This window comes from Canis aureus, chromosome 23 (assembly GCF_053574225.1).
Source record: "Canis aureus isolate CA01 chromosome 23, VMU_Caureus_v.1.0, whole genome shotgun sequence".
Classification (NCBI taxonomy): domain Eukaryota; kingdom Metazoa; phylum Chordata; class Mammalia; order Carnivora; family Canidae; genus Canis; species Canis aureus.
Window position 1 is genome coordinate 35710413 of NC_135633.1, and position 26073 is coordinate 35736485.

General features: G+C 38.7%; 1 protein-coding gene across 5 annotated transcripts in view; it reads right to left on the reverse strand.

Annotated features, from left to right (window-relative positions):
- CCDC90B (coiled-coil domain containing 90B) overlaps nucleotides 1–26073 on the reverse strand; it is a 52072-nt gene that overhangs the window by 19207 nt on the left and 6792 nt on the right. For 2 of the 5 annotated variants that reach the window (XM_077867246.1, XM_077867249.1), the window contains exons 2-7: nucleotides 25819–25938; nucleotides 24720–24823; nucleotides 2777–2878; nucleotides 2103–2144; nucleotides 1943–2014; nucleotides 1586–1639 (exon numbers count right to left, since the gene is read on the reverse strand). In XM_077867246.1, coding sequence (XP_077723372.1) covers nucleotides 1586–1639; nucleotides 1943–2014; nucleotides 2103–2144; nucleotides 2777–2878; nucleotides 24720–24823; nucleotides 25819–25938 — 494 coding nt within the window. Of the gene's footprint in view, nucleotides 1–1585; nucleotides 1640–1942; nucleotides 2015–2102; nucleotides 2145–2776; nucleotides 2879–7908; nucleotides 8079–24719; nucleotides 24824–25818; nucleotides 25939–26073 lie in introns of those variants that run through there. The other 3 variants (XM_077867247.1, XM_077867250.1, XM_077867248.1) reach the window with 3 other exon arrangements.

Genomic DNA, 26073 nt, shown 5'->3' on the forward strand with positions numbered 1-26073 from the left:
ATTCGTTTCTTTGGATTATCATATTTTGGGTACAGTCTACTAAAAGCCTCATAGTAAGAAATTTGAGACCTAAAATATAATAGACTAACTAGGAAAGGAACTAGAACTATGAACACTTTTTTTTTTTTTTTAAGATTTTATTTATTCATGACAGAGAGAGAGAAAGGCAGAGACACAGGCAGAGGGAGAAGCAGGCTCCATGCAAGGAGCCTGACGCAGGACTCGATCCCAGGACTCCAGGATCACTCCCTGGGCCAAAGGCAGGCGCCAAACTGCTGAGTCACCCAGGGATCCCCTATGAACATTTTTGTGTATAAAATCCTTAGGACATCACAGTTAAAACTTCTGCACAATTAAAAAAAAAAAACATTTATAATGTCAACTGCCACCAATATGAAAGGGAATGGCAGAAATGCTTTTGTTGGGTAACACCAAATGCTATGTGTATAGGGAATAAGGGGTAGGAAGAGAGCTAAGATGGTACATGGAGCTCAGAAATTAGCTCTGAGAGAATTTGATTTTTATCTGGCCAAGAGGAGAAGAGAACAGAATACTTGGAAAGACAAATGAGATATTCCCTTCTATTTAATTATAATTAACAAAGAGTGATGTCTCACGGCACCTGGGTGGTACAGTCAATTAAGCTACTGACCCTTGGTTTTGGCTCAGGTCCTGATCTAAGGGTCGTGAAATTGAGCCCTGCCTCTGGCTCTCAGCTCAGCATACAGTCTGCTTAAGACTCCCTTCCTGGGATGCCTGGGTGGCTCAGTGGTTGAGCGCCTGCCTTTGGCCCAGGGCATGATCCTGGAGACCCGGGATCGGTCCCATGTCAGGCTCCCTACATGGAGCCTGCTTCTCCCTCTGCCTGTGTCTCTGCCTCTCTTTCTCTGTGTCTCTCATGAATAAATAAATAAAATCTTAAAAAAAAAAAAAAAAAAGAGCCTCCCTCCCTTTCCTTCTATCCCTCCCTGGCTTGTGTTCTCTCACTCTAAAATAAATAAATCTTAAAAAAAAAAAAAAAAAGGTGATGTCTCTTCTGTTAGAACATACACCAAATCACTTTCAAGGAAAGTAGGCGGAGTCAAAAGCTGGGTTTTACTCAAGGCACAGAGATTAAACAATTATTACAATTCAGGATTAGAAGGAGATAAAACAGTTGTGGAGTACGAAGTTTAGAATCCAGGTTCACATTCCAGCTTCACCACTTAGTACTGTGACTCCAACCTCCCTGGGCTTTATTTCCAAATTGGTAAATGGGAATAAAGAGGGCCTACTTTAGAGGCTAATAAGTAGAATTAATAGAAGTAAAGCAAATAAAACAGTATATATAATAAGCACTTAATAATTATTTACTGTTAGTTTAAAAAACTTTAACGTATGTAACTGAACCTCTGCCCTCATTTAAACACTAATGGTGAATCCTTTTCTTTCAAAAAATAGTTATTTTGTATATAAAAATAATTAAGTTATAAAATATAACTGGAAAGCTTGTTTATGACAGAGATGACAATTCAGGTACCACACATAAGAGCAGTTACACAGGGCATGAGAGTGGTATAAAAGAAATTTTTACATACTAGTTTACCTTTCTGGTAAATTCTGTGGTTGCTTCCATAAGTTTCTTTTCTTGATCTGTAAACTAAAGGATATAATGAAGCAGGTTAAAAAAAAATTTTAAAAAGGCGGGGCACCTGGGTGGCTAGGTCAGTTAAGTCTCTGACTCTTGGTTTTATCTCAAGGTCATGATCTTGGACCTGTGGGATCAAGCCCCATGTTGGGCTCCGGGTTCCGTACTTCATGGAGTTGGCTTAGGATTCTCCCTCTCCCTCTGATCCTCCCCCTGCTCACACTTTTTCTCCCCCAAAATAAATAAATCTTAAAAAAAAAGAAAATAAAAAAGACTAGAAGGAATGAAAAAGAAGTTACCAAGAAAGCACATTACCATATCAGTTACTCTGCTCCTTTCTAGGTTGATGTCCAGTTTATTGTCTGCTCTAATTTGACTGGTTTCATTCTTTAAAGAAAATAAAAATATTAAAAAAGCAATCTCATGTTTAGAAATTAATAAACTATTTGAAAGTGAGAAAAATACTTAAACTTACTATCAGTTGCTGCTTAACTTGTTCCAATTCAGTTTTCATTTTCTAGGTATAAGAAAAATCACATTCAATTGCCATTTATACTAAATACCTACAGCATGATTTATTCAATAAATCTGAAACCTTGCAGTAGTAAAAGCCAGACAACCTCTACAGATTTCTAATCAAACATTAACTAAAACTAGACAAAAAAGGAAATAATATTTCATCATATTCAGAAAATACTTCATCATATTCAGAAATTATGGACAGTAAAAAAAGTATTTGTTCTAGTTTTATTTTATCTATTTATTTTACTTTTAAACCATGACTGATATTCTAAATTTAAAATATTTAAGCTAGCGAACAAAATTCCAACGAAATACAGTAAGTTTTCTTTTAACTGACAAAAAATTAGTACAGAATCATTTAAAATGGAAAATGTCACATTGCTTTAAATTCTGAGAACATATAAAATGTACAAGAAATTTTATATAACATTTAGACAGCTCAAAGATTTTCCCTTCCACATGATTTTTACATGTGTAAGGCACAACTCTTAACTCTGGTCAAGAAACTATGATTTATACATAGAAACATTAGTATGGTTAAGCATGTGTATACTTTGACCTAAAAACTTGATAACTGACCACATAAAATCATTTATTTTATTAGTAATAAATTAAAACTTGTATCACCTGATTCTCTGCTCTTAGATTTGCAAATTCACTTTTCTCTAGGATTACCATGTCTTTCCTGATGGAGTCCAAATGAGACATTAGTTGTTGTACTGTTATTTCCTGGAAAACAAAATAACCTAGTGATCTGGAATGGCATTACCTCACACAGAATTGTTTTCATGTAATGTAAAAGAATCTGTTGTTATGCTACAAAATATAATCTTGCTTAGCTAACTAAACAAAACCAAACCATATGAAACCTGTATATCAAAATAAAGAGGTTCCAATCCAAGGTTGCCACATACGAGGACCCTGAACTCACCTCTTTCATGGACACACCAAATCTACACCTATTTTTTTTTTTTAAAGATTTTATTTATTTATTCATGATAGTCACAGAGAGAGAGAGAGAGAGAGAGAGAGAGAGAGGCAGAGACACAGGCAGAGGGAGAAGCAGGCTCCACGCAGGGAGCCCGACATGGGATTCGATCCCAGGTCTCCAGGATCGTGCCCTGGGCCAAAGGCAGGCGCTAAACCGCTGCGCCACCCAGGGATCCCTCTACACCTATTTATAAAGCATTTCCTCCTAAACAACACCGGGCTAACTGAACAGCTTCTGCACAGCAAAACATGTACCACATACAGAAAGGCAAGAGAGAGAGACAGTCACAAAGGGAACTCCCAATCCCGACAGAACTACAGTGGAAAGAGACTGTGCTGAATGACCATGAACAGATTTGTCTGCCCTGGGATACAGAAAAAATGATGAGGTTTCAAAGGGTAACTAGAATATAAAAGATCCAGCCCCAGAACCCTGCCAAACACTGTGGGAGCTGCTGCAATTCTCTGGTTCTCAGGCACTGGTCTGCATCACTGTTTATCTTCCCCCTCCACCTTGAGAGCACAGATGGGAGCAGGGTCTGGGAACCATAGCTGGCCTACCGTCTCAATGAGCACTAGGTCCCTAGCCCAAACCAACACAGTGTCCATGAAAGTGGCTCCAGTGTAACACCAGAATATCCATGGTCAGTTTTCATAACAGCTAACTCACTAACATAGGTGCAAAGCACCCTAGAGTAATCCAGGCCCCCACCACTTCACCTCCAGATAACTTGCCAGGACACCCCCAGCTCAGAGCAGCCCAGGACCTACCAAATCAGCTCACCTACACAAAGGGTCTGAGGAAGCCCTGGCTTGCACTCATTTCACCATCAGCTGTTCTCCCATGGTACCCTCTGTGTGGAAAGTCCCTAACCCACCCTGGCCCATACTCATTTAAGATGAAGCTGTTCTGCCAGGGCACTAGCTCCATGGAGGGCTCCAAGACTGCCCAGAATGAAACCTCTTCAACTTTAGCTGTCTTACCAGGCAAGTACCCTGGGATTGCCCCCAGACAAAACCCACTATAGCACCAGCTGTCTGGCCTGGGTGCAGTCTACATGGAGAGCTATCAGATTATCCCAGCCTGTACCCGCTTTGGTTCTGTATATCACACCAAAGTGGCCCTACCATGAAGTGCCCCAGGACCCAAGCCCACGACATCCGCATAGTCAGAAAGCCAGCTCAAGTCAACAGACACACATTCTCCACAAAGGACGATTAGACACAATATCATTCTACTTTTAAAAAGTAGTTGTTGCACATAATTAACAGAAACAAGGTAAAGCAAGAAGAAGGAACAAAGGAATCTGCTTCAAACAAAGCCAAAACCTCAGAAACCTAATTAGAATGGAAATAAGAAATATGCCTGACAAATAGTTCAAAATTATGGACATAAAGCCCATGAGACTAGACAGTAGAGTGAATAAACTCGATGAGAACTTGAACAAAAATACAAAATTAAAAAGAACCAATCAGATTTGAAGAACACAATAAATGAAATGAAAAATAAACTGAAGGGAATCAAGACATTAGAGGATGGAAAACAAGAGATCAGCAATATGGAAAAGAGGGTAATGGAAAGCACCCAAAGCGAACAGTAAAAAGAAAAAAAAAGAGGGGAGAGGTTAAGGGATCTCTTGGACAATATCAAGTGAAGAAACATTTGCATTATAAGCATCCCACAAGAAGAAGGGGAGGGGGCCAGATGAGTTACCTGCAGAAACTATATAGGCCGGAAGGGAACAGTATGACATTTTCAAAGTGCTTGATGTTGTAAAAACTTAGAACCTAAATATCCTACCCAGCAGGGTTATCATTCAGAATTGATGAGTTTTCCAGACAAACAAAAGTTTAAAAAGTTCATCACTGTTAGAGGTGATTTCTCTTATTTACAAGAAATAATGAAATGATTTTTTTTTTTGAGGAGAAAAGAAGAGGTCCAAATTAGAAGAAAATTATAAAATGAAAAACTTTCATGAATAAAAGCAAACATTAAGATAGTTCAGCAAACACTTATAAAGTAAGTTTGAAGACTTAAAAGACAGAAGTAGTAGTCAATTATATCTAAAAATCAGCTAAAGGGACTCACAGATTAAAAAGATATAAAATAGGCAGCCCCGGTGGCTCAGCGGTTTAGCGCCGCCTTCAGCCTGGGGCGAGGTCCTGGAGACCCGGGATCAAGTCCCATGTCAGGCTCCCTACATGGAGCCTGCTTTTCCCTCTGCCTCTCTCTCTCTCTCGAATAAATAAAATCTTTTAAAAAAAGATATAAAATATAACAACATACACAGAAAATGTGCAGGGGGGAAATAAAAATGAATTTCTTTAAGCATGTGTTTGAACTTAAGTGACAATATATGACTGCTAAGTTCTTAGGATGTCATATGGGAACCATATGGCAACCACAAACCTAAAATCTGTAATAGATACACACAAAAAACAAAGCTAAGCAGAATACTAAAGTGATGGATCACAAGGAATGAGAGCAAGAGACCAAGAGAGGCATGGAGAAGAACTATAAGAGTGACAAAATGGCAAAAAGAACATATATGTCAATAATTACTTTAAATGAAATGGTCTAAGTGTTCTAATCAAAAGATATAGGATGACAGACTAGATTTAAAAAAAAAAGACCCGGGATCCCTGGGTGGCGCAGCGGTTTGGCGCCTGCCTTTGGCCCAGGACGCGATCCTGGAGACCCGGGATCGAATCCCACATCAGGCTCCCGGTGCATGGAGCCTGCTTCTCCCTCTGCCTGTGTCTCTGCCTCTCTCTCTCTCTCTCTGTGACTATCATAAATAAAAAAAAAAAAAAAAAAAAAAGACCCATCACAGGGCACCTGGGTGGCTCAGTGGTTGAACATCTGCCTTCGGCTCAGGTGGCAATCCTGGGGCCTGGGATTGAGTTCCAGCATCAGGCTCCATACAGGAAGCCTCCTTCTCCCTCTGCCTATGTTTCTGCCTCTGTGTAGCTCTCATGAATAAAGTCTTTAAAAAAAAAAAAAAAAAAAGGACTCATCTATGTGCAGTTTACCAGAGTCTTATCTCAGTACTAAAGAAACATACAGACTGAAAGTGAAGGGATGGAAAAGGATACACTATGCAAACTGACATGGTGGGGGTAAGAAAAAGCAAGCCTGGGTAGCAATAATTAAGTCAATAAAAACTGACTTTAAAACAAAGACTGTAACAAGAGACAAAAAGGGGCATTAAATGATAATAAAGGGATCAATCCAACATGAGGATATAACAATTATAAATATCTGTGCACCTGACACTGCAACACTAATAATAAAGCAAATGTTAATAGATAAAGGAAGAGACTGACAGTAATACAATCCTGGGAGACTTTAATACCCCTCTTACAGCAATGGGTAGATTATACAGTATAAAAATAAGAGAACAGTGGTCTTTCAAACAACATATTAAACCAAATAGACTTAAAAGATATGTATAGAACATTCCACCTCCAAAAAATAGATTATACATTGTTTTCAAGGGAGCACATTACATTCTCTAGAACAGATCACATGTTAGGCCACAAAACAACTCTTACTAAATTTAGTAAGACTGAAATCATACCAAGTAATCTTTTCCAACCACAACAGTATAAAACTAGAAATAAAATGCAAGAATAAAAGTGGAAGAAACAAACACATGGAGGTTAACAACATGCTATGAAACAACCAATGGGTCAATGAAATCAAAGAGGAAATAAAAAAATTCATGGAGACAAATGAAAATGAAACACAATGGTTCAAAATCTTTGGGACACAGTGAAGGCAGTTATAAGGAGGAGTTGCATAGTGAAACAAGCCTACCTCAAGAAACAAGAAAAATTTCAAATAACCTAACTCTATATCTCAAGGAACGAAAAAAAGGGCAGAATAAACCCAAAGGGGTAGAAGGAAGAAACTAATAAAGATGAAAGTACAAATAAATGACACTAAAAAACCAAAAGAAAAAGAATAATAAAACCAAGCCCTGGTTCTTTGAAAAGATAACAAAAGTGATATATTTTTAGCCAGACTCATTAAGAAAAAAAAGAGGAAGGACACAAAATCAAAAACAAAAGTGGGGAAATAACAATCGACATCACAGAAATACAAAAGATTAGAACAGAATACTATAAAATTATATGCCAGCAAAGGGGACAACCTAGAATAAAGATATATATTCCTAGAAATATACAAACTTTCAAAACTGAGTAAGAAATAGAAAATCTGAACAGACTTAATTACTAGGAATGAAATCGAACTGATAATCAAAAAACTCCCAGCAAAGTCCAGGGCCAGTTAGATTCACAGGTGAATTCTAAGAGTCAATACTTGTTCTCCTCAAAATATTCCAAAAAGTAAGAGGACAGAAAACTTCCAAATCCATTCTATGTGGCCAGCATTACCCTGTTATCAAAACCAAAGACATTACAAAGAAAAGAAAACAACAATTTTCTTGTTGTTTTCTTGTTGTTTTTCTCAACAATTTCTTGTATTTCTGATAAGCGCAGATGCAGAATTCTTAAAAAATACTGACAAGCTGAATTCAACAATCCATTAAGAGTATCATTTACCATGATCATGTCTGATTTACTCCTGGGATGCAGGGATGGTTCAGTATTCACAAACCAATCAATGTGGTATATCACATTAACAAGAGGAAAGATAAAAACCATATGATCATCTTAACAGATGTAAAGAAAAGCATTTGACAAAAAAACAGCATCTGTTCATGATAAAAACTCTCAACAAAGTGGGTGCAGGGGGAACATACCTCAACATAAAAAAGCCACGTACGACAACCCCACAGCTAATGTCAGACTTAATGGTGAATAATAGAAAGCTTTTCCTCTAAGATCAGGAACAAGATGAAAAGGTCCGCTCTCACCAGTTTCATTCAATACAGTACTGGAAGTCCTAGTCCACAGTACTGGAAGTCCTAGCCTATCAGACAACAAAAAGAAATACAAGTCAGAAATTGGTGAGGAAGAAGTATAAATGTCACTATCTGCAGATTACTTGAAACTATACATACAAAATCCTAAAACTATACATAGAAAACCCTAAGCTCTAAAACTCCACCAAAAAAAAAAAAAAAAAAACCCATTCTACAGCAAATAAGGGCAAGAATATAAAATGGAAGAAAAGATAATCTTTTCAATAAATGGTGCTAGGAAAACTAGACAACTGAGTGCAAAAGAATGAAACTGGACCACTTTCTTATCATACACAAAAATAAATTTAAAATGGATTAAAGACCTAAATAAAACCATAAAACTAGATGAAAACATGGGCAGTTATTTCTTTGTCATCAGCCTTAGCAACATACTTATGGATATGTCTCCTAAGGCAAAGGAAACAAACAATATTGGAACTACTGTAAAATAATCTTCTGCACACAAAGGAAACCATCAACAAAACAAAAAGGCAACACAGTATGAGAAAACACATGCCACAAATGATATATATAATAAGGATTTAATATCCTAAATACACAAAGAACAAAATTCAACACCAAAAAAATCCAATCAAAAATGGGCAGAAGATCAGAATAGGTATTTTTCCAAAGATATACAGATCGCCAAGAAACCCATGAAAAGATGTTCAACATCACTAATCACCAGGGAAATGCAAATCAAAACCACAATGAGATCACCTGACACCAATCAGAATGGCTAGTATCTAAAAGACAAGAAAGAACAAGTGTTGGCAAGGATATGGAGAAAAGGGAACCCTCATGCACTGCTGGTGCCAATTTAAAGTGGTGCAGCCACTGTGCAATATAGTATAGAGGTTCCTCAAAAAAATGAAAAATAGAAATACCATATGATCCAGTAATTCCACTACTGGGTATTTATCTGAAGAAACAATAAACAATAAAAACTATAAATCAGTAAGACTGTTAAAATCAAAGGCCCCAAATGGTGTCAGTTAAATTTTTCTGGGGCTTAATATCTAATCTCACAGCAGTTTCAACCTGCTCCAGAAATACAGTCTTAACTGGTCAGTAGGGAATTTTTGGATCAGTGCCAAAGAGTCTGCCACATGGGCCCACTCTATCAAAGAAAAAATGAGATTATCTGCATAAGATCCTTTGCTTTTACCCTAAGGGACAATCTTTTTTTTTTTTTTTTTTTTGCTAATAACTTTCTTGCCCCACCCTCTTATAAAAACCTATTTTGTACAACTCCTCAGAGCCACACTGTATTTGCCAAATGAGATATCCAATTTATGAATCATTTAATAAGACCAAGTAGATCTTTAAAATTTACTTCGTTAAGGGATGCCCGGCTGGCTCAGGTAGTAGAACATGCGACTCCAGATCTCGGGGTCATGAGTTCAAGCCTCACACCAGGCACAGAGACTACTTAAAAAAAAAAAAAAAAATTACTGGGTTGAATTTTTGTTATTTAGCCATTTGGCGGCAGTGTGGGAAACTGAAGCAAACTTTTGGCAGCATTTAAAGAGAAGAAGAAACACAGACGTGGTACCCACAAACCCTCTGAGTTCACAGTCTTTCTTGCTGTTTCTGAGGGCTGTGGGTAATTTCCTCATTTCTGAGCTCTACTCTCTCTTTGGTTTTTGTTGTTTTTCAGTTGAGCTCCTGACCTAATTGGCTTTCCTTTACATGGCAGGTGAGCTTGAAATGGCAGATGGTTATGCCTGGAGCCCAGTTAAGCCGGCAGAAGGGTCTTCTAGGAGCCAAGGCTTTCAGACCACAATTCTCCATGCAGAAAACTCCAGCAAGGTTCTAAGGAATTGCTGATGATGCACACAGGGCCTTGTGGTCAGCTCACAGTACTTGCAATATGTTCAGGTGCACATTTGTCTTGTTTTACATAGATAAAGGCTACAGCTAATAGGTATCTTGGAGGCCAATAAGCCACAAAAATTGGTGGACAGTCGAGTGTTTAAAGGCTGTGTTTGCCACCTCTAAGAAAATGTCACACCAAAAAACAATACCTTGGATAATGGCTGACTTTTTCTAACATTTAACAAAGTTTCTGTAAGTAATTTAAATATAATTGTTAAGAACAAGTAAATAAAAGGTTTAAATACATAGATAATTTCCAAATAAGAGGCGGGGCAAGATGGCAGAAGAGTAGGCTCCCCAAGTCACCTGTCCCCACCAACTTACCTAGATAACTTTCAAATCATCCTGAAAACCTACGAACTCCGCCTGAGATTTAAAGAGAAAAAGCTGGAAAGCTACAGTGAGAAGAGTTAGCGCTTCTATCAAGGTAGGAAGACAGAAAAAAATAAATAATCCAAGGGGGAGGGGCCCCCGCAAGGAGCCAGGCTAAGGCCAGGCGGTGAGAGCCTCCAGGACAGGAAAGCCCAGTCCTGGAGAAGCAGGGACTTTACCAATCTTCCCGAATGGAAAGGCGCTGACAGGGAACTCGGGCAGGATCCCAGGAGGGGCAATGATGCCCTCAGGCTCCCAGGGTCACTAACAGAGGAAGTGCGCCCCGGGGGAGAGCGTGCCACACACCGTGGGCCGAGCTCCCTAAAGGGGTGGAGCACATGCCCGGCGGGGCCCCAGGAGCAGATGGGGGGCGGCATAGGCGGCAGCTCCACCCAGAGGGGGCTGCGCAGTCCCGGCAGCAGCTCAGGGGCGGCTCAGGTGGCGGCTCTGCACGGAGGCGACTGCGTGCCCCAAGAGCGCAATTCCAGCAGTGAAGGCCCCCGGAGCCCAAGGCGCCGGGGGACACAGCCCAAGATCTGGTGCTCCACTTGGGACAGGCGCCGGGGGACACAGCCCAAGATCTGGTGCTCCCACTGGTTCAGGCGGAGGCCGGGAGGACACAGGGCAGCAAGGACACTCCTGTCGCTAGGCAGCCCTGAGCTGTGCAGGTCCGCGCCTCCTGCCCCAGGAGCATCCAGGCCCCTGCAAACTGGGAGCTGCCGTAGTTACTGCTGGAGCTGACTCCAGGGCTGGAGACCTGGCCGCTACCACTGTTGTTGTTCCTCCTGATATCACCTTGTGTCTGGGACTGAGCAAGGCCGCCAGGGAGCAGGGGCCTCACAGGATAAACAGCTCCCACTGAGCCGTGCACCTGGCAGGGGGCGGGGCAACTCCCCAAGTGCACACACCTAAGAATCAGCCCAGCAGGCCCCTCCCCCAGAAGACCAGCTGGAAGGACGAGGGAAGAGCAAGTTCTTGACCAAGCAGCGTTGGAAAGTTCCAGGGGAAGTCTAGGGACTTACAGTATATAGAATCAGAGGATACCCCTCCTTGTTTTTTATTTGTTCCCCCCCTTTTTCCTCTTTTTCTCCTTTTTCCGTTACAACTTGTTTTTAGCCACTCTGCACTGAGCAAAATGACGAGAAGGAAAACTTACCACAAAAGAATGAATCAGAAACAGTACTCTCTTCCAGAGTTACAGAATTTGGATTACAATTCACTGTCAGAAAGCCAATTCAGAAGCACAGTTATAAAGCTACTGGTGGCTCCAGAAAAAAGCATAAAGGAGTCAAGAGACTTCATGACTGTAGAATTTAGATCTAATCAGGCCGAAATTAAAAATCAATTAAATGAGATGCAATCCAAACTGGAGGTCCTAACGACGAGGGTTAATGAGGTATAAAAATGGGTGACACAGACACAAGTTGGTGGCAAGGAAGGAAGCTGAGGAAAAAAGAGACAATGAGGAAAGGTTAAGGGAAATAAATGACAGCCTCAGAAGGAAAAATCTACGTTTAATTGGGGCTCCAGAGGGCACCGAAAGGGACAGAGGACCAGAAAGTGTATTTGAACAAATCATAGCTGAGAACTTCCCTAACATGGGAAGGGAAACAGGCATTCAGATCCAGGAGATAGAGAGATTCCCCCCCTAAAATCAATAAAAATCGTTCAACACCCCGACATTTAATAGTGAAACTTGCAAATTCCAAAGATAAAGAGAAGATCCTAAAGCAGCAAGAGACAAGAGATCCCTAACCTTTATGGGGAGAAGTATTAGGTTAACAGCAGACCTCTCCACAGAGACCTGGCAGGCCAGAAAGGGCTGGCAGGATATAGTCAGGGTCCTAAAGGAGAAGAACCTGCAGCCAAGAATACTTTATCCAGCAAGGCTCTCATTCAGAATAGAAGGAGAGATAAATAAAGAGCTTCCAAGATAGGCAGGAACTGAAAGAATATGTGACCATCAAACCAGCTCTGCAAGAACTATTAAAGGGGACTCTGTAAAAGAAAGAAGTCGTCCAAGGAAGCAATCCACTAAAACAGGGACTGCATAGGTACTATGATGACACTAAATTCATATCTTTCAATAGTAACTCTGAATGTGAATGGGCTTAATGATCCCATCAAAAGACGCAGGATTTCAGACTGCGTAAAAAAGCAAGACTGGTCTATTTGCTGTCTCTAAGAGACTCATTTTATTTTTTTTTTATTTTGTTTTTAATGATTTATTTATTTATTTATTTATTTATTTATTTATTTATTTATTTATGATAGACATAGAGTGAGAGAGAGAGGCAGAGACACAGGAGGAGGGAGAAGCAGGCTCCATGCTGACGTGAGACTCGATCCCGGGACTCCAGGATCACGCCCTGGGCCAAAGATAGGTGCTAAACCGCTGAGCCACCCAGGGATCCCCTATAAAAGACTCATATTAGATGTAAGGACACCTACTGCCTGAAAATGAAAGGTTGGAGAACCATTTACCATTCAAATGGTCCTCAAAAGAAAGCAGGGGTAGCCATCCTCATATCAGATAAAGTTAATCCCAAAGACTGCAGTGAGAGATGAAGAGGGACACTATATCATACTTAAAGGATCTATCCAACAAGAGGACCTAACAATTATGAATATTTATGCCCTGAATGCGGGAGCTGCCAAGTATAGCAATCAATTAATAACCAAAGTTAAGACATACTTAGATAATAATATACTTATACTTGGAGACCTGAACACGACACTTTCTACAATTGATAGATTTTCTAAGCACAGCATCTCCAAAGAAACAAGAGCTTTAAATGATACACTGGACCAGATGGATTTCACAGATATTTACAGAACTTTCCATCCAAACGCAACTGAATACACATTCTTCTCAAGTGCACATGGAACTTTCTCCAGAAGAGACCACATACTGGGTCACAAATCAGGTCTTAACCGGTATCAAAAGATTCGAATCGTCCCCTGCTTATTTTCAGACCATAATGCTTTGAAACTAGAACTAAACCACAAGAAGTTTGGAAGGATTTCAAACACGTGGAGGTTAAAGACCATCCTGCTAAATGATGAAAGGGTCAACCAGAAAATTAGAGAAGAATTAAAAAGATTCATGGAAACTAATGAAAATGAAGATACAACAGTTCAAAATCTTTGGGATACAGCAAAAGTAGTCCTGAGGGGGAAATACATCCCAATACAAGCATCCATCCAAAAACTGGAAACTCAAATACAAAAGCTATCCTTGCACCTAAAGGAGCTGGAGAAGGAACAGCAAATAAAACCTTCACCCAGCAGAAGAAGAGAGTTAATAAAGATTCAAGCATAACTCAATGAAATAGAGACCAGAAGAACTGTGGAACAGATCAACAAAACCAGGAGCTGGTTCTTTGAAAGAATTAGTAAGATAGATGAACCATTAGCCAGCCTTATTAAAAAGAAGAGAGAAAAGACTCAAATTAATAAAATCACAAATGAGAAAGGAGAGATCACCACCAATACTAAGGAAATACAAACGATTTAAAAACATATTACGAGCAGCTATATGCCAATAAATTAGGCAATCTAGAAGAAACGGACCCATTTCTAGAAAACCACAAACTACCAAAACTGGAACAGGAAGAAAATAGAAAACCTGGACAGGCTGATAACCAGGGAGGAAATTGAAGCAGTCATCAAAAACCTCCCAAGACACAAAAGTCCAGGGCCAGATGGCTTCTCAGGGGAATTTTATCAAACGTTTAAAGAAGAAATCATACCTATTCTACTAAAGCTGTTCTGAAAGATAGAAAGGGATGGAGTACTTCCAAACTCGTTCTATGAGGCCAGCATCACCTTAATTCCAAAACCAGACAAAGACTCCACCAAAAAGGAGAATTATAGACCAATATCTCTGATGAACACAGATGCAAAAATTCTCAACAAGATACTAGCCAAGAGGATCCAACAGTACATTAAGAAGATTATTCACCATGACCAAGTGGGATTTATTCCCGGGATGCAAGGCTGGTTCAACACTCGTAAACAATCAATGTGATTGATCATATCAACAAGAGAAAAAACAAGAGCCATAGGATCCTCTCAATAGATGCAGAGAAAGCATTTGACAAAATACAGCATCCATTCCTGATCAAAACTCTGAAGAGTGTAGGGATAGAGGGAACATTCCTCAGCATCTTAAAAGCCATCTACGAAAAGCCCACAGCAAATATCATTCTCAATGGGGAAACACTGGGAGCCTTTCCCCTAAGATCAGGAACACAAAAGGGATGTCCACTCTCACCACTGCTATTCAACATAGTATTAGAAGTCCTAGCCTCGGCATTCAGGCAACCTAAAGAAATCAAAGGCATTCAAATTAGCAAAGAAGTAGTCAAACTCTCCTTCTTCACAGATGACATGATACTGTACATAGAAAACCCAAAAGCCTCCACCCCAAGATTGCTAGAACTCATACAGCAATTCGGCAGTGTGGCAGGATACAAAATCAATGCCCAGAAATCAGTGGCATTTCTGTACACTAACAATGAGACTGAAGAAAGAGAAACTGAGGAGTCAATCCCATTTACAATTGCACCCAAAAGCATAAGATACCTAGGAATAAACCTAACCAAAGAGGTAAAGGATCTATACCCTAAAAACTACAGAATACTTCTGAAAGAAATTAAGGACGACTCAAAGAAATGGAAAACTATTCCATGCTCATGGATTGGAAGAATTAATATTGTGAAAATGTCAATGTTACCCAAGGCAATTTGCACATTTAATGCAATCCCTATCAAAATACCATGGATTTTCTTCAGAGAGTTGGAACAAATCATCTTAAGATTTGTGTGGAATCAGAAAAGACCCCGAATAGCCAGGGGAATATTAAAAAAGACCCATAGCTGGGGGCATCACAATGCCAGATTTCAGGTTGTACTACAAAGCTGTGGTCATCAAGACAGTGTGGTACTGGCACAAAAACAGACACATAGATCAATGGAACAAAATAGAGAATCCAGAAGCGGACTGTCAACTTTATGGTCAACTAATATTCGACAAAGCAGGAAAGACTATCCACTGGAAAAAAAGAGTCTCTTCAATAAATGGTGCTGGGAAAGTTGGACAGCCACATGCAGAAGAATGAAACTAGATCATTCTCTTACATCATACACAAAGATAAACTCAAAATGGATGAAAGATCTAAATGTGAGACAAGAATCCATCAAAATCCTAGGGGAGAACACAGGCAACACCCTTTTTGAACTTGGCCACAGTAACTTCTTGCAAGATACATCCATGAAGGCAAGAGAAACAAAAGCAAAAAATGAATTATTGGGACTTAATTAAGATAAAAAGCTTCTGCACAGCAAAAGAAACAGTCAACAAAACTAAAAGACAACCTACAGAATGGGAGAAGATATTTGCAAATGACATATCAAATAAAGGGCTAGTATCCAAGATCTATAAAGAACTTATTAAACTCAATAGCAAAGAAACAAACCAATCATGAAATGGGCAAAAGACATGAACAGAAATTTCACCAAAGAAGACACAGACATGGGAAACAAGCACATGAGAAAAAGCTCCGCATCACTGGCCATCAGGGAAAAATACAAATCAAAACCACAGTGAGATACCACCTCACACCAGTGAGAATGGGGAAAATTAACAAGACAGGAAACAACAAATGTTGGAGAGGATGTGGAGAAAGGAGAACCCTCTTACACTGTTGGTGGGAATGTGAACTGGTGCAGCCACTCTGGAAAACTGTGTGGAGGTTCCTCAAAGAGTTAAAAATAGATCTGCCCTACGACCCAGCAATTGCACTGCTGGGGATTTACCCCAAAGATACAGAGGCAGTGAAACGCCGGAACACCTGTACCCCAATGTTTATAGCAACAATGTCCACAAAGGACAAACTGTGGAAGGAGCCTCGGTGTCCATCGACAGATGAATGGATAAAGAAGCTGTGGTCTATGTATACAATGGAATATTACTCAGCCATTAGAAACAACAAATACCCCCCATTTGCTTCAACGTGGATAGAACTGGAGGGTATTATGCTGAGTGAAATAAGTCAATCAGAGAAGGACAAACATCATATGGTCTCATTCATTTGGGGAATATAAAAATTAATGAAAGGGAATAAAGGGAAAGGAGAGAAAATGAGTGAAAATATCAGTGAGGGTGACAAAACATGAGAGACACCTAACTCTGGGAAACGAACAAGGGGTAGTGGAAAGGGAGGTGGGCCAGAGGTTGGGGTGACTGGGTGATGGGCACTGAGGGGGGCACTTGGCGGGATGAGCACTGGGTGTTATGCTAGATGTTGGCAAATTGAACTCCAATAAAACGAAAAAAAAAAAAAGGAATTTACATGGTATGTTGCCAATGATAAAATCCAAAGTTTCAAATAAAAATTAACCTTTTGGAAAAAAAAATTCCAAATAAGACAATACTAAATCGTTTATTACTAAATATACGACAGAATTGGAATGCAGAAAAAATAATTATAGAAGGTTTGTGAAGAAGACATTTTTTTTTTTTTTTGTGAAAAGGGAATTTTAATCTGTGGTCAAACTGTTTAAGATTAAAATAAGTATATTTAAAAAATTAGTCTTACTATGAAAAGTAAGCCAGTGCAAAATTAGAATTTAGTTTTCCATTAAAAGGACAAAGTTTTCTTGGACTTTTGGTCTGCTTTTGATAAGACTGTAAAAGTTCCTTTCTCTTCTAAATATTAAGCTTCATAATAATATGTTATTTTATTTAGGCAAGTGCTTTAAAATCTTATTTGATATTTTTGGGGTGCCTAACTGGCTTAGTCAGTTAAGCATTCCACTCCTGATTTTGGCTCAGGCCACGATCTTAGGGTTATGGAATTGAGCACCAAGTCCAGCTCTGTGCTCAGCAGAGTCTGCTTGAAGATTCTCTCCCTCTCCCTCGGCCCTTCCCTCCATGCTTGCACATGCATATTCCCTAAAATAAATAATGTTTAAAAATCGTTCTTGGTATTTTCGAAACTTTTCCAAATCAGACTTTAAATGAAGTCTTTTTGGGGATCCCTGGGTGGCTCAGCGGTTTGGCGCCTGCCTTTGGTCCAGGGCGCGATCCTGGAGTCCCGGGATCGAGTCCTGCGTCGGGCTCCCAGCATGGAGCCTGCTTCTCCCTCTGCCTGTGTCTCTGCCTCTCTCTCTCTCTATTATGAATAAATAAAATCTTTAAAAATAAAATATAAAATGAATGAATAAATGAAGTCTTTTTGACCTGGCACATTCCAAAAGATTTGTTAAACCAATTAGGTTTGATATGCAAATTACATGGAAAGCATTGTCAAATACTTAATACTAAGCTTTCATTATATTTGTAAAATTGTGGCACACGTGGACAAAGTCCATTCTGCTTCTGCAAAAATAGCACCTAACTGCCAGACTTTTGCCATCCTAACATCCTTATAACATGGTAACGGTGTATTCCTGAATTAAGAAAAATTAAGATGGGCAAATAATGGTTGTAAACTGATTAAACAGATGGGTGTATGGGAAGCCCAAGACAGCAGCTTGGTTCCTCCTGGCTCCCTGACAAAACCCCATTTTCCGTTTTTTGTGTACTTTCACTCACCACAGTACGTTTAAGATGACTCAAATTATCAGTAAGCATTGGTGTGAAGACTTATGTAAAACTATATAAACAGACTACCAGCAAGGTCTGACCTGTTTTGTCCATAAGCCTGGAAAAATTGCTTTTGTTTGCTCTCAGAGGCTTCAGACTGCCTTCTGCACCCTCTGAATACCAGCAGCCAGATTTCATTCACCCACCACTTAGTATGGGTTATCAGTGTCCTTGTTATTGTGTGTTTTCTGGATGGGTAAAAGCCTTTCCCTGCTGCAAGGCTGATGCCCTCACAGTAAAAAACAAAACAAAACTCTTAAAAAAAAATGTGTCTCTCACTTGGGGTGTACTTTCCACTACCTCCAATGATCAAAGCACTCATATTGTTGGGACAGATCATAGGAGCTATAGCACAAAACTTACAAGCTTCTTGGAATTTTATTAGTATACAACCTTCTGCAGATTCCTATTGTCTCATGCTGCTATGACCAGCTATAGTAAATCTCCCTCTAATGTTTTATGGTCAAGCCTGTTATCAACAGATTAGAGAAGTCTTCTGGATCCTAATTCAAAGGAATATGTCAGTTACGGTCTAGAGCCTACTGACAGGTTATCCTAGAATATCATCAGAAGACAGCCTTTGAGGCCTGTGGAAAGGAACTTTACCAAGTACTCCCAACCACTACAATGCTGCAAAATTAAAAGATGCTAGAGACCTCAAAATGTAATTTCTAAGGAGGAGAAGTAGCTGACATTTTTTCCTTTTCTTTGGTATTGGCCAGCAAAAATAATGTACCTCCTAATACAGTTGCTAAGGGGTGGTAACCTCTTTTGTTTTGGGCTAAGAAAAACATGCGTGCCCCTAACTTTTCACAAGCAAAATGACATTTCATTGGTCAACTCCTTTGAATTTACGTTATTGAGTTAAAAAGGATCTACCACTGGGGAACCTGGGTGGCTGGTTTAGTTGAGCATCTGACTTGATTTCAGCTTGGGTCATGATCTTGGGGTTGTGGGATTGGGCCTTGTGTCAGGCTCCATGCTCATTGCAGGGTGTGCTTGTTTCTTTCCCTCTGCTTGTCTCCTCCCTCATTCTCTAATAAATAAAATCTTAAAAAAAAAAAAAAAAAAGGATGCCTTGTGATTCAGGATTTACCCCTTTAGGCAGATCCCTAGTCCCGGTTTATGGATAAATGTAAATGAGCCTATGATCAAGAACAACTCCTTAATTCAGAAATTATTATACAATCTGCTAAAGCAATAGAGCCCAACAAAGATCCTTAACTCTGTAGCCAAACTTGTCCTTGATAATAGAATAGCTATTGATTATCTTCTAGCTGAGTAAGGAGGTGTCTATGCTGTGGCCAACACCATCTTCAGTGCCTGGATATAACACTTCTGGGGAAGTTAAAACTCAATTACATAAGAACAAGCTACTTAGCTTAAAAAGGTGACTCATTAAAAAAAAAAAAAAAAAAAAAAAAAGGCGACTCATTCCACTGGTTCTTTCTTTGACCTACTTGATTTTTATTGGTTTGGGTCTAGGGACCATGGCTCTAAAGTACACTCCAAATATTGGAAATTATCCTTTTATAGTATACATAATAATTTCCCTGGGGTATTATATTCTCTCAAAAACTTTAAAATGTATGTTTGCAGTTGCTAACCACTTGGCAAATGATCTGAGACTGGAAAATGTATGATACAAGCAAACAAAAAATAACCACCTTAAAGAATGTGAACTAGATAGAAGACATGACCTGTGAATATCACAGAGGTTAGATAAAAATGTCATGAACTATGGATTCACAAAGAAGAGCAACAAAAACTGTGGGAACTTGAGAGCAGTGGCTGAGAGTGGTGCCAATGCCCTAAAATCTGATCACTTCTCTAAATTGAGTTCAGAGTCTGATCAACATGGAGGAATTGTTAAAGAAGCAAACAACAACAAAGAACACCCCAGGCCCCAAATGGTGTCAATTGGACTGAGTTCCCAAAATGGGACTTAATACCTAATTCAAATGCAGTTTCTACCTCTCCCAGAAATAGTGGTGAGGAATTTTTGGATCAGTGCCAATGAATGAGTCAGGCCTGTGGGCTCACTTCAACCCCTAAGAAAAGATGAGGTAATCCGTATAAGACACCTTGCTTTTCCTTTAAAGGAAAGCAGCCTCGGCCTGAAATAATCCTTTTCTTTTGCTAGTAATTTTCTTGCCCTACTCTCCTTCTATATAAAAACCTTTCATTTTATACAGCTCTTTGGAGCTCTCCCTCTACTTGTTTGATTGGATGCTGCTCAATTCATAAACTTTAATAAAGTCAATTAGATCTTTAAAATTTACTTACTTGAATTTTTATTATTTAACTAGATCTATGCCCCTATGTTTACTGCACTATTTTACAAAAGCCAAGACGTGAAAGCAAATCAAATGTCCATTGACATTTGGGATATGTGAATGGGATAAAGATGTAGTGTGTATATATACATATATACATACATATATATATATATATATATATATATATATGTATCTGTGTGTGTATACATATATATATATGAAATATGTAAGTGGTAAGAAAAACGGTATCTTACCATTTGTGACAACATGGATGGACATAGAGGATATTGTGCTTAGTGGAATAAGTCAGAGAAACAAAACACCATATGGGGAATCTAGAAAATTTAGAAAGGAACAAAGTAAACAGAAATAGACTCATAAATATATAGATGACTGGTTGTTACCAGAGGGCAGGGGATGGGAGGTGATGAGGAATAGAAGAAGAAAAATGTTCATCTTTGGCCCTGAAGGCTGATCTATAACCTGCAGTTTTGATAAAGATCAACTATGTGCTGGTTGATACATCCTTAAAGGTCTCATGACTGCCTGTATAACTCACTGATAGTTAATATTAAACCAAATGAATGATAAACACTAGAGAAGTCTTACAAAGGTAGTTTTAAGAGTAGAAATTCAAAGACATTTATGATCTAATACTCCCTCTCTGTCCCTTCTCCCTTAAGTACTAAGCATATAACCACCAGCTTTGTACAGTAAAAAGTGCAGCCCTTTGTGCCCACAGGTCCTGCTCCTTTGTTACTTAAATAAGTTTACTAAGTTGAACCATACAACATCTCAGGAATTTTCTCTTGGTCCTTGTGCTCAAAATCCTGGAAGGGGGAGGGGATGGGATGGGCAAAATGGATGAAGGGGAATGTGTATTAATTAGCATTGTGTGGTGACAGATGGTAGGTACTAGCTACACTTGTGGGGAGCATAGCATAGAGAAGTTGAATCACTATCATGTACACCTAATATAACATTATATTTCAACTATACTCAAATAAAAAAATCCCATAATAATATAAAAAAGTATTTTTACTGGTACAAGAGACATCCCTGACTCTACTGCCTTCCCTAACAACCCACATCTATGTTCTGGGGAGGTGGTTCATTTTCTTTTACGCAGTTTTGCTTGGAATACTCATGAGAACTAGTTCAGAAATCATACAGAAGTAGTTTCTAGGGGATATCAGTACAACTCCTCCAAAATGTCATTATAAAGGAGCTCTAAGACATTAACTATAACGTTATTCAAATCTTTAATAAAAATGTTATTTTATTACCAAGACTACATAGAAAGAAGTTGAATATGTAATTATAGATTTCTCATGAAATCTGAACTTGAGAATAAGGAATTGTACTGTGGCCCCAACTGCCTCTTTTTATTTCCCTTTCTTCCTTTAAATATAGTCTGTAACTCAAAAAGCTTAGCAGCCCAGGTGGCTCAGCAGTTTAGTGCCTACCTTCAGCCCAAGGCATGATCCTGGAGACCTGGGACTGAGTCCCACATCGGGCTTCCTGCATGGAGCCTGCTTCTCCCTCTGCCTGTGTCTCTGCTTCTCTCTGTGTGTGTGTGTCTCTCATGAATAAATACAATCTTAAAAAAAAAAGGCCTACAGAACAGCACAGGTGTCCATCTTCAAGTACTATTTGAAAAATATAATCCACTATCAACTAGTCAAATCTATTGTGTTATCTTTTTAACTATTGTGAAGAAAATGAATATAATTCAGTTTTTACATGAAATGAGAACATAACTGAGTTCTTGGATTGAGCAGACTTGACATAAAATAGTGTTTCTGAAGTGATCAAGTACAAATTTTGTATGTCTAATGGCCCTAAGCCTCAAAGCCATCTTTCCTGACATCTTTGTGCCTTAGTCTATGCTAGAGGTGGGGTCAGCAATTGGATTAGGCTCCATGATCTTAATTTCATATACTAGTAATAAAAACACCAAAATTTAACATTTTGAGTGTAGGATTAAATAGTCCTGCCAGTATAACAATTCCACAAACCAGTTTTAATTCACTGATTTTAAGTAAACTTAAAAATCTGATTTAAGAATAGATAACTTTAGGGACGCTTGGGGCTCAGAGGTTGAGCGTCTGACTTCAGCTCAGGGCGTGATCCCAGTCTAGGATCGAGTCCCACATCGGGCTCCCTGCAAGGAGCTTGCTTCTCCCTCTGCCTATATCTCTGCCTCTCTCTGTGTGTCTCTCATGAATAAATAAACAAAATATTAAACAAAAATAGATTACTTTATTAAAAATGTCAGTAGCTAAGACTTTCAGGGAATATGTCAGAGTAGGAGGACCCTAAATTCTCCTTGTCCCACGAATATAAAACACTCACATCAGTGCAAATAACCCAGAAAATGACCCAAAGATTGGCAGAACAAACTCCACAAGTAAATGTAGAGAAGAGGCCCCATAGAAGAGGGGAGAAAAGGCAGAGGTTGTAGGGAACTGAATCCCATGGGTCCCCTGCCATAGGAAGGGAGCTGCGGGCGGAGAGAGAGAGGTAAAAAAAAAAACAGACTAGAAGGTCCACAACAAAACACACAGTAATTAAAATGACAAAAAGTAGTGATAAAGAAGGAATTTTAAAAACAGCAAGAGAAGACAGTTACAAGGGAAACTCCATAAGGCTATCTGTGGGTTTTACAGGAGAAACTGAAGCCAGAAGAGAGTGGCATGACTGATATTCAAAGTGCTGAAAGAAAAAAAATATGCATCTACGAATACTCTATCTAGCAAGGGTATCATTCAGAATAGGAGAGATACAGAGTTTCTTGGACAAACAAAAACTAAAGGAGTTCATGACCACTTAACTAGCCCTACAAGAATTAATAAAGGAAACTATATGGGAAAAAAAAAAAAGGGAACTATATGAGTGGACCGAAAAGACTATACGTGAGAGTATGAAAAAACCAAGAAACACAAAAGCAGTAAAAATAAGTAAAAGTCAGTCAAAGGAATCACAAAATAAAAGGATGTAAAATATAACATCATGTACCTAATATGTGTGGGGGTAGGTAGTAAAAATTGGGTCCAAACTTAAGTAACCACAAACTTCATATAGACTGGTGTATGGACAAGGTGTTATATACCAACCTAATGGTAAACTCAAATCAAAAACCAGTAATAGATGTGCAGAGAATAAAGAAGAGAAAGGAATCCAAATTTATCACTAAAGAAAGCCAGCGAACTGTGAAATAGAAGGGTGAGAGAAAAACTACAAAAACAACCATGAAACAAGTAACAAAATGGCAATAAAAATATCTATCAATAATCACTTAAAAGTAAATGTAGTAGGGGGCATCTGGGTGGTAAGATCGGTTGAGTGCCTGAGTACTGGTTTTGGCTCAGGTTGTGATCTCAGGGTTGTAAGATTGAGCCCTGCATCAGGCTCCATGCTCAGTGTGAAGTATGCTTGAGTAATTTTCTCCCTCCACCCCTCCTGCTCCTGCTCTAAAATAAATAAATCTTAAAATAAATACAAAAGGGCAACCCGGGTGGCTCAGGGGTTTAGCACCGCCTTCAGCCCAGGGCGTGATCCTGGAGACCCCGGATGGAGTCCCACATCAGGCTCCCCGTATGGAGCCTGCTTCTCCCTCTGCCTGTGTCTCTGCCTCTCTCTCTGTGTCTCTCTCATGAATAAATAAATAAAATCTTAAAAATAAATAAATACATAAATAAATACATAAATACATAAAATAAATAAAATAAATTTTAATAAACTGATCGCCCCAATCAAAAGACACAAGGTGACAGAGTGGATAAAAAAAACTTATTTTTTTAACTTATTTATATGCTGCCCATAAGAGACTCCTTTCAGACCTAAAAACACCTAGACTCAAAGTGAGGGGACAGAGAAACATTTACCATGCAAATGGATGTCAAAAGAAAGCTGCAGTAGTAACATTTGTTAGACCAAATAGACTTTCAAAGATGGTAAGAGACAAAGGACACTGTATCATAATAAAGGGGACAATCCAAGAAGAAGATAAAATAATCATAAATACTTACTCACCCAAATAGATAAAACAGTTAAAACAAACATGTAGGACCTAATCAATAGTAATTAAACAAAGTAGGGGACTTTAACACCCCACTCTTTAGATACTGACTTTACTAAAGGGTTTTGCTTTTTTTCTTTGGACCCTCTGTAGAGAATAAGATAAAGCTGTGTTTAGGAGGTTGAGTGGGTAGTTGGAGATGCAGTATAAAAAAGATCATCAGGGCAGCCCCGGTGGCGCAGCGGTTTAGCGCCGCCTACAGCCCAGGGTGTGATCCTGGAGACCCAGGATCGAGTCCCATGTCGGGCTCCCTGCATTGAGCCCGCTTCTCCCTCTGCCTGTGTCTCTGCCTGTCTCTCTCTCTCTCTCTCTGAATGAATAAATAAATAAATCTTTAAAAAAAAATCATCTGATGAAACTGCCAGAACTGGTAATAATGAAAATATTACCTGTTGAGCTCGAGTGACCATCTCCTTGTAGATACTATCCAGGCTGACATTTGATAACGTGGTTAATGCTGATACAATTGTTTCTGCTTGTGCTTTGTCAAATCCTGTATATAGAAGATATGTAGTTATGCTTTTTTAAAAATGCATATCCACAGCAATATAAACAGCTAGAATAACTTTCCTCATCAAAATGGCAATGCATCTTTATATTTAAAATTTCACTTTTTCAGTCAAGAAACTTTATTATTGCCTAAAATTTGCCCATTTTCCTATAAGATTACTGAATTTTTTAATTCTATGAACTCTTCGTATATTAAAGCAATAGATTGTCATGTATGTTCCCAATATTTTTAACTTTATGAATGATACCCTTTGATATACAAATTGAAGTATTTCATTAGTCACTTCTGTCAGTCTCCTCTGCTTTTGAGTTTTATGTTTTGCTTCCTCATTCTAAAAGTCTTAAAATAGTCTGTAGTCTAGTGTTTTTAGTAGCTTTTCGTTTTTTTTTTTTTTTTTACATTTGACTTTTAATCAATCTGGAACTTATTTTTCAGTACGGGTATCTTATCTATTTTTTCAAATGGCTAGTCATGTATCCTAGCAATTTGTTAAACAGCCCTTCCTTTCCCTAACCTATAGTGCCTTCTTTATTGTTTGCTAAAACTATCTGTATCTATCTATCTGAATGCCATTCTATTCATCAACTTTTCTATTCCTGTACTATCACATAATTTAAATTACTGTTTTGATATCTGGTAATCTTTTGTGTTCTTTTTCTTTTTTGCTATTCTTAAACAGTCCTTGAACTTCCATGTGAACTTTAGTATCAGTCTAGAAACTAGTTTTTCTTTTCTACATGATTGAAATCATACATGTAATTTTATATAAAGTTTTTTTTTTCACTTAATCTTGAGTATTTCTACATTAGTAAGTATTCTTCAAGCAACACCAAATTTATGACTGTAGAATATTCCCCTGTATGGATGGCGCTTGTATTTAAAGGGACTCTTAATTGTTCATAATAATATTATCTTCACTAGGTAATTTACTATGACTGTTGTTAATATTCCTCTTTCAAGAGGTATTTGTTTCTCACCATGAGTTTCCAAATCCTGAACCAGTGCATGGGTATCAAAAGTTAATTTCCTTTGTTCTAAAGGAGTTATGTCCACTCGCCTCATATCATATCCTTCCTTGGTTGTGGTGGTGACGAAGTCTAAAAAAGGAAAACAGATTTTTTCCTTTTAGTAACCAACACAAGTATTACCCTTTACCTTCTAAAGCATTTCTTCTATTTACCATACAGTTCCAGCTCTTAGCAATTCTGTAATTTCAAGGAAGAAAACAGATT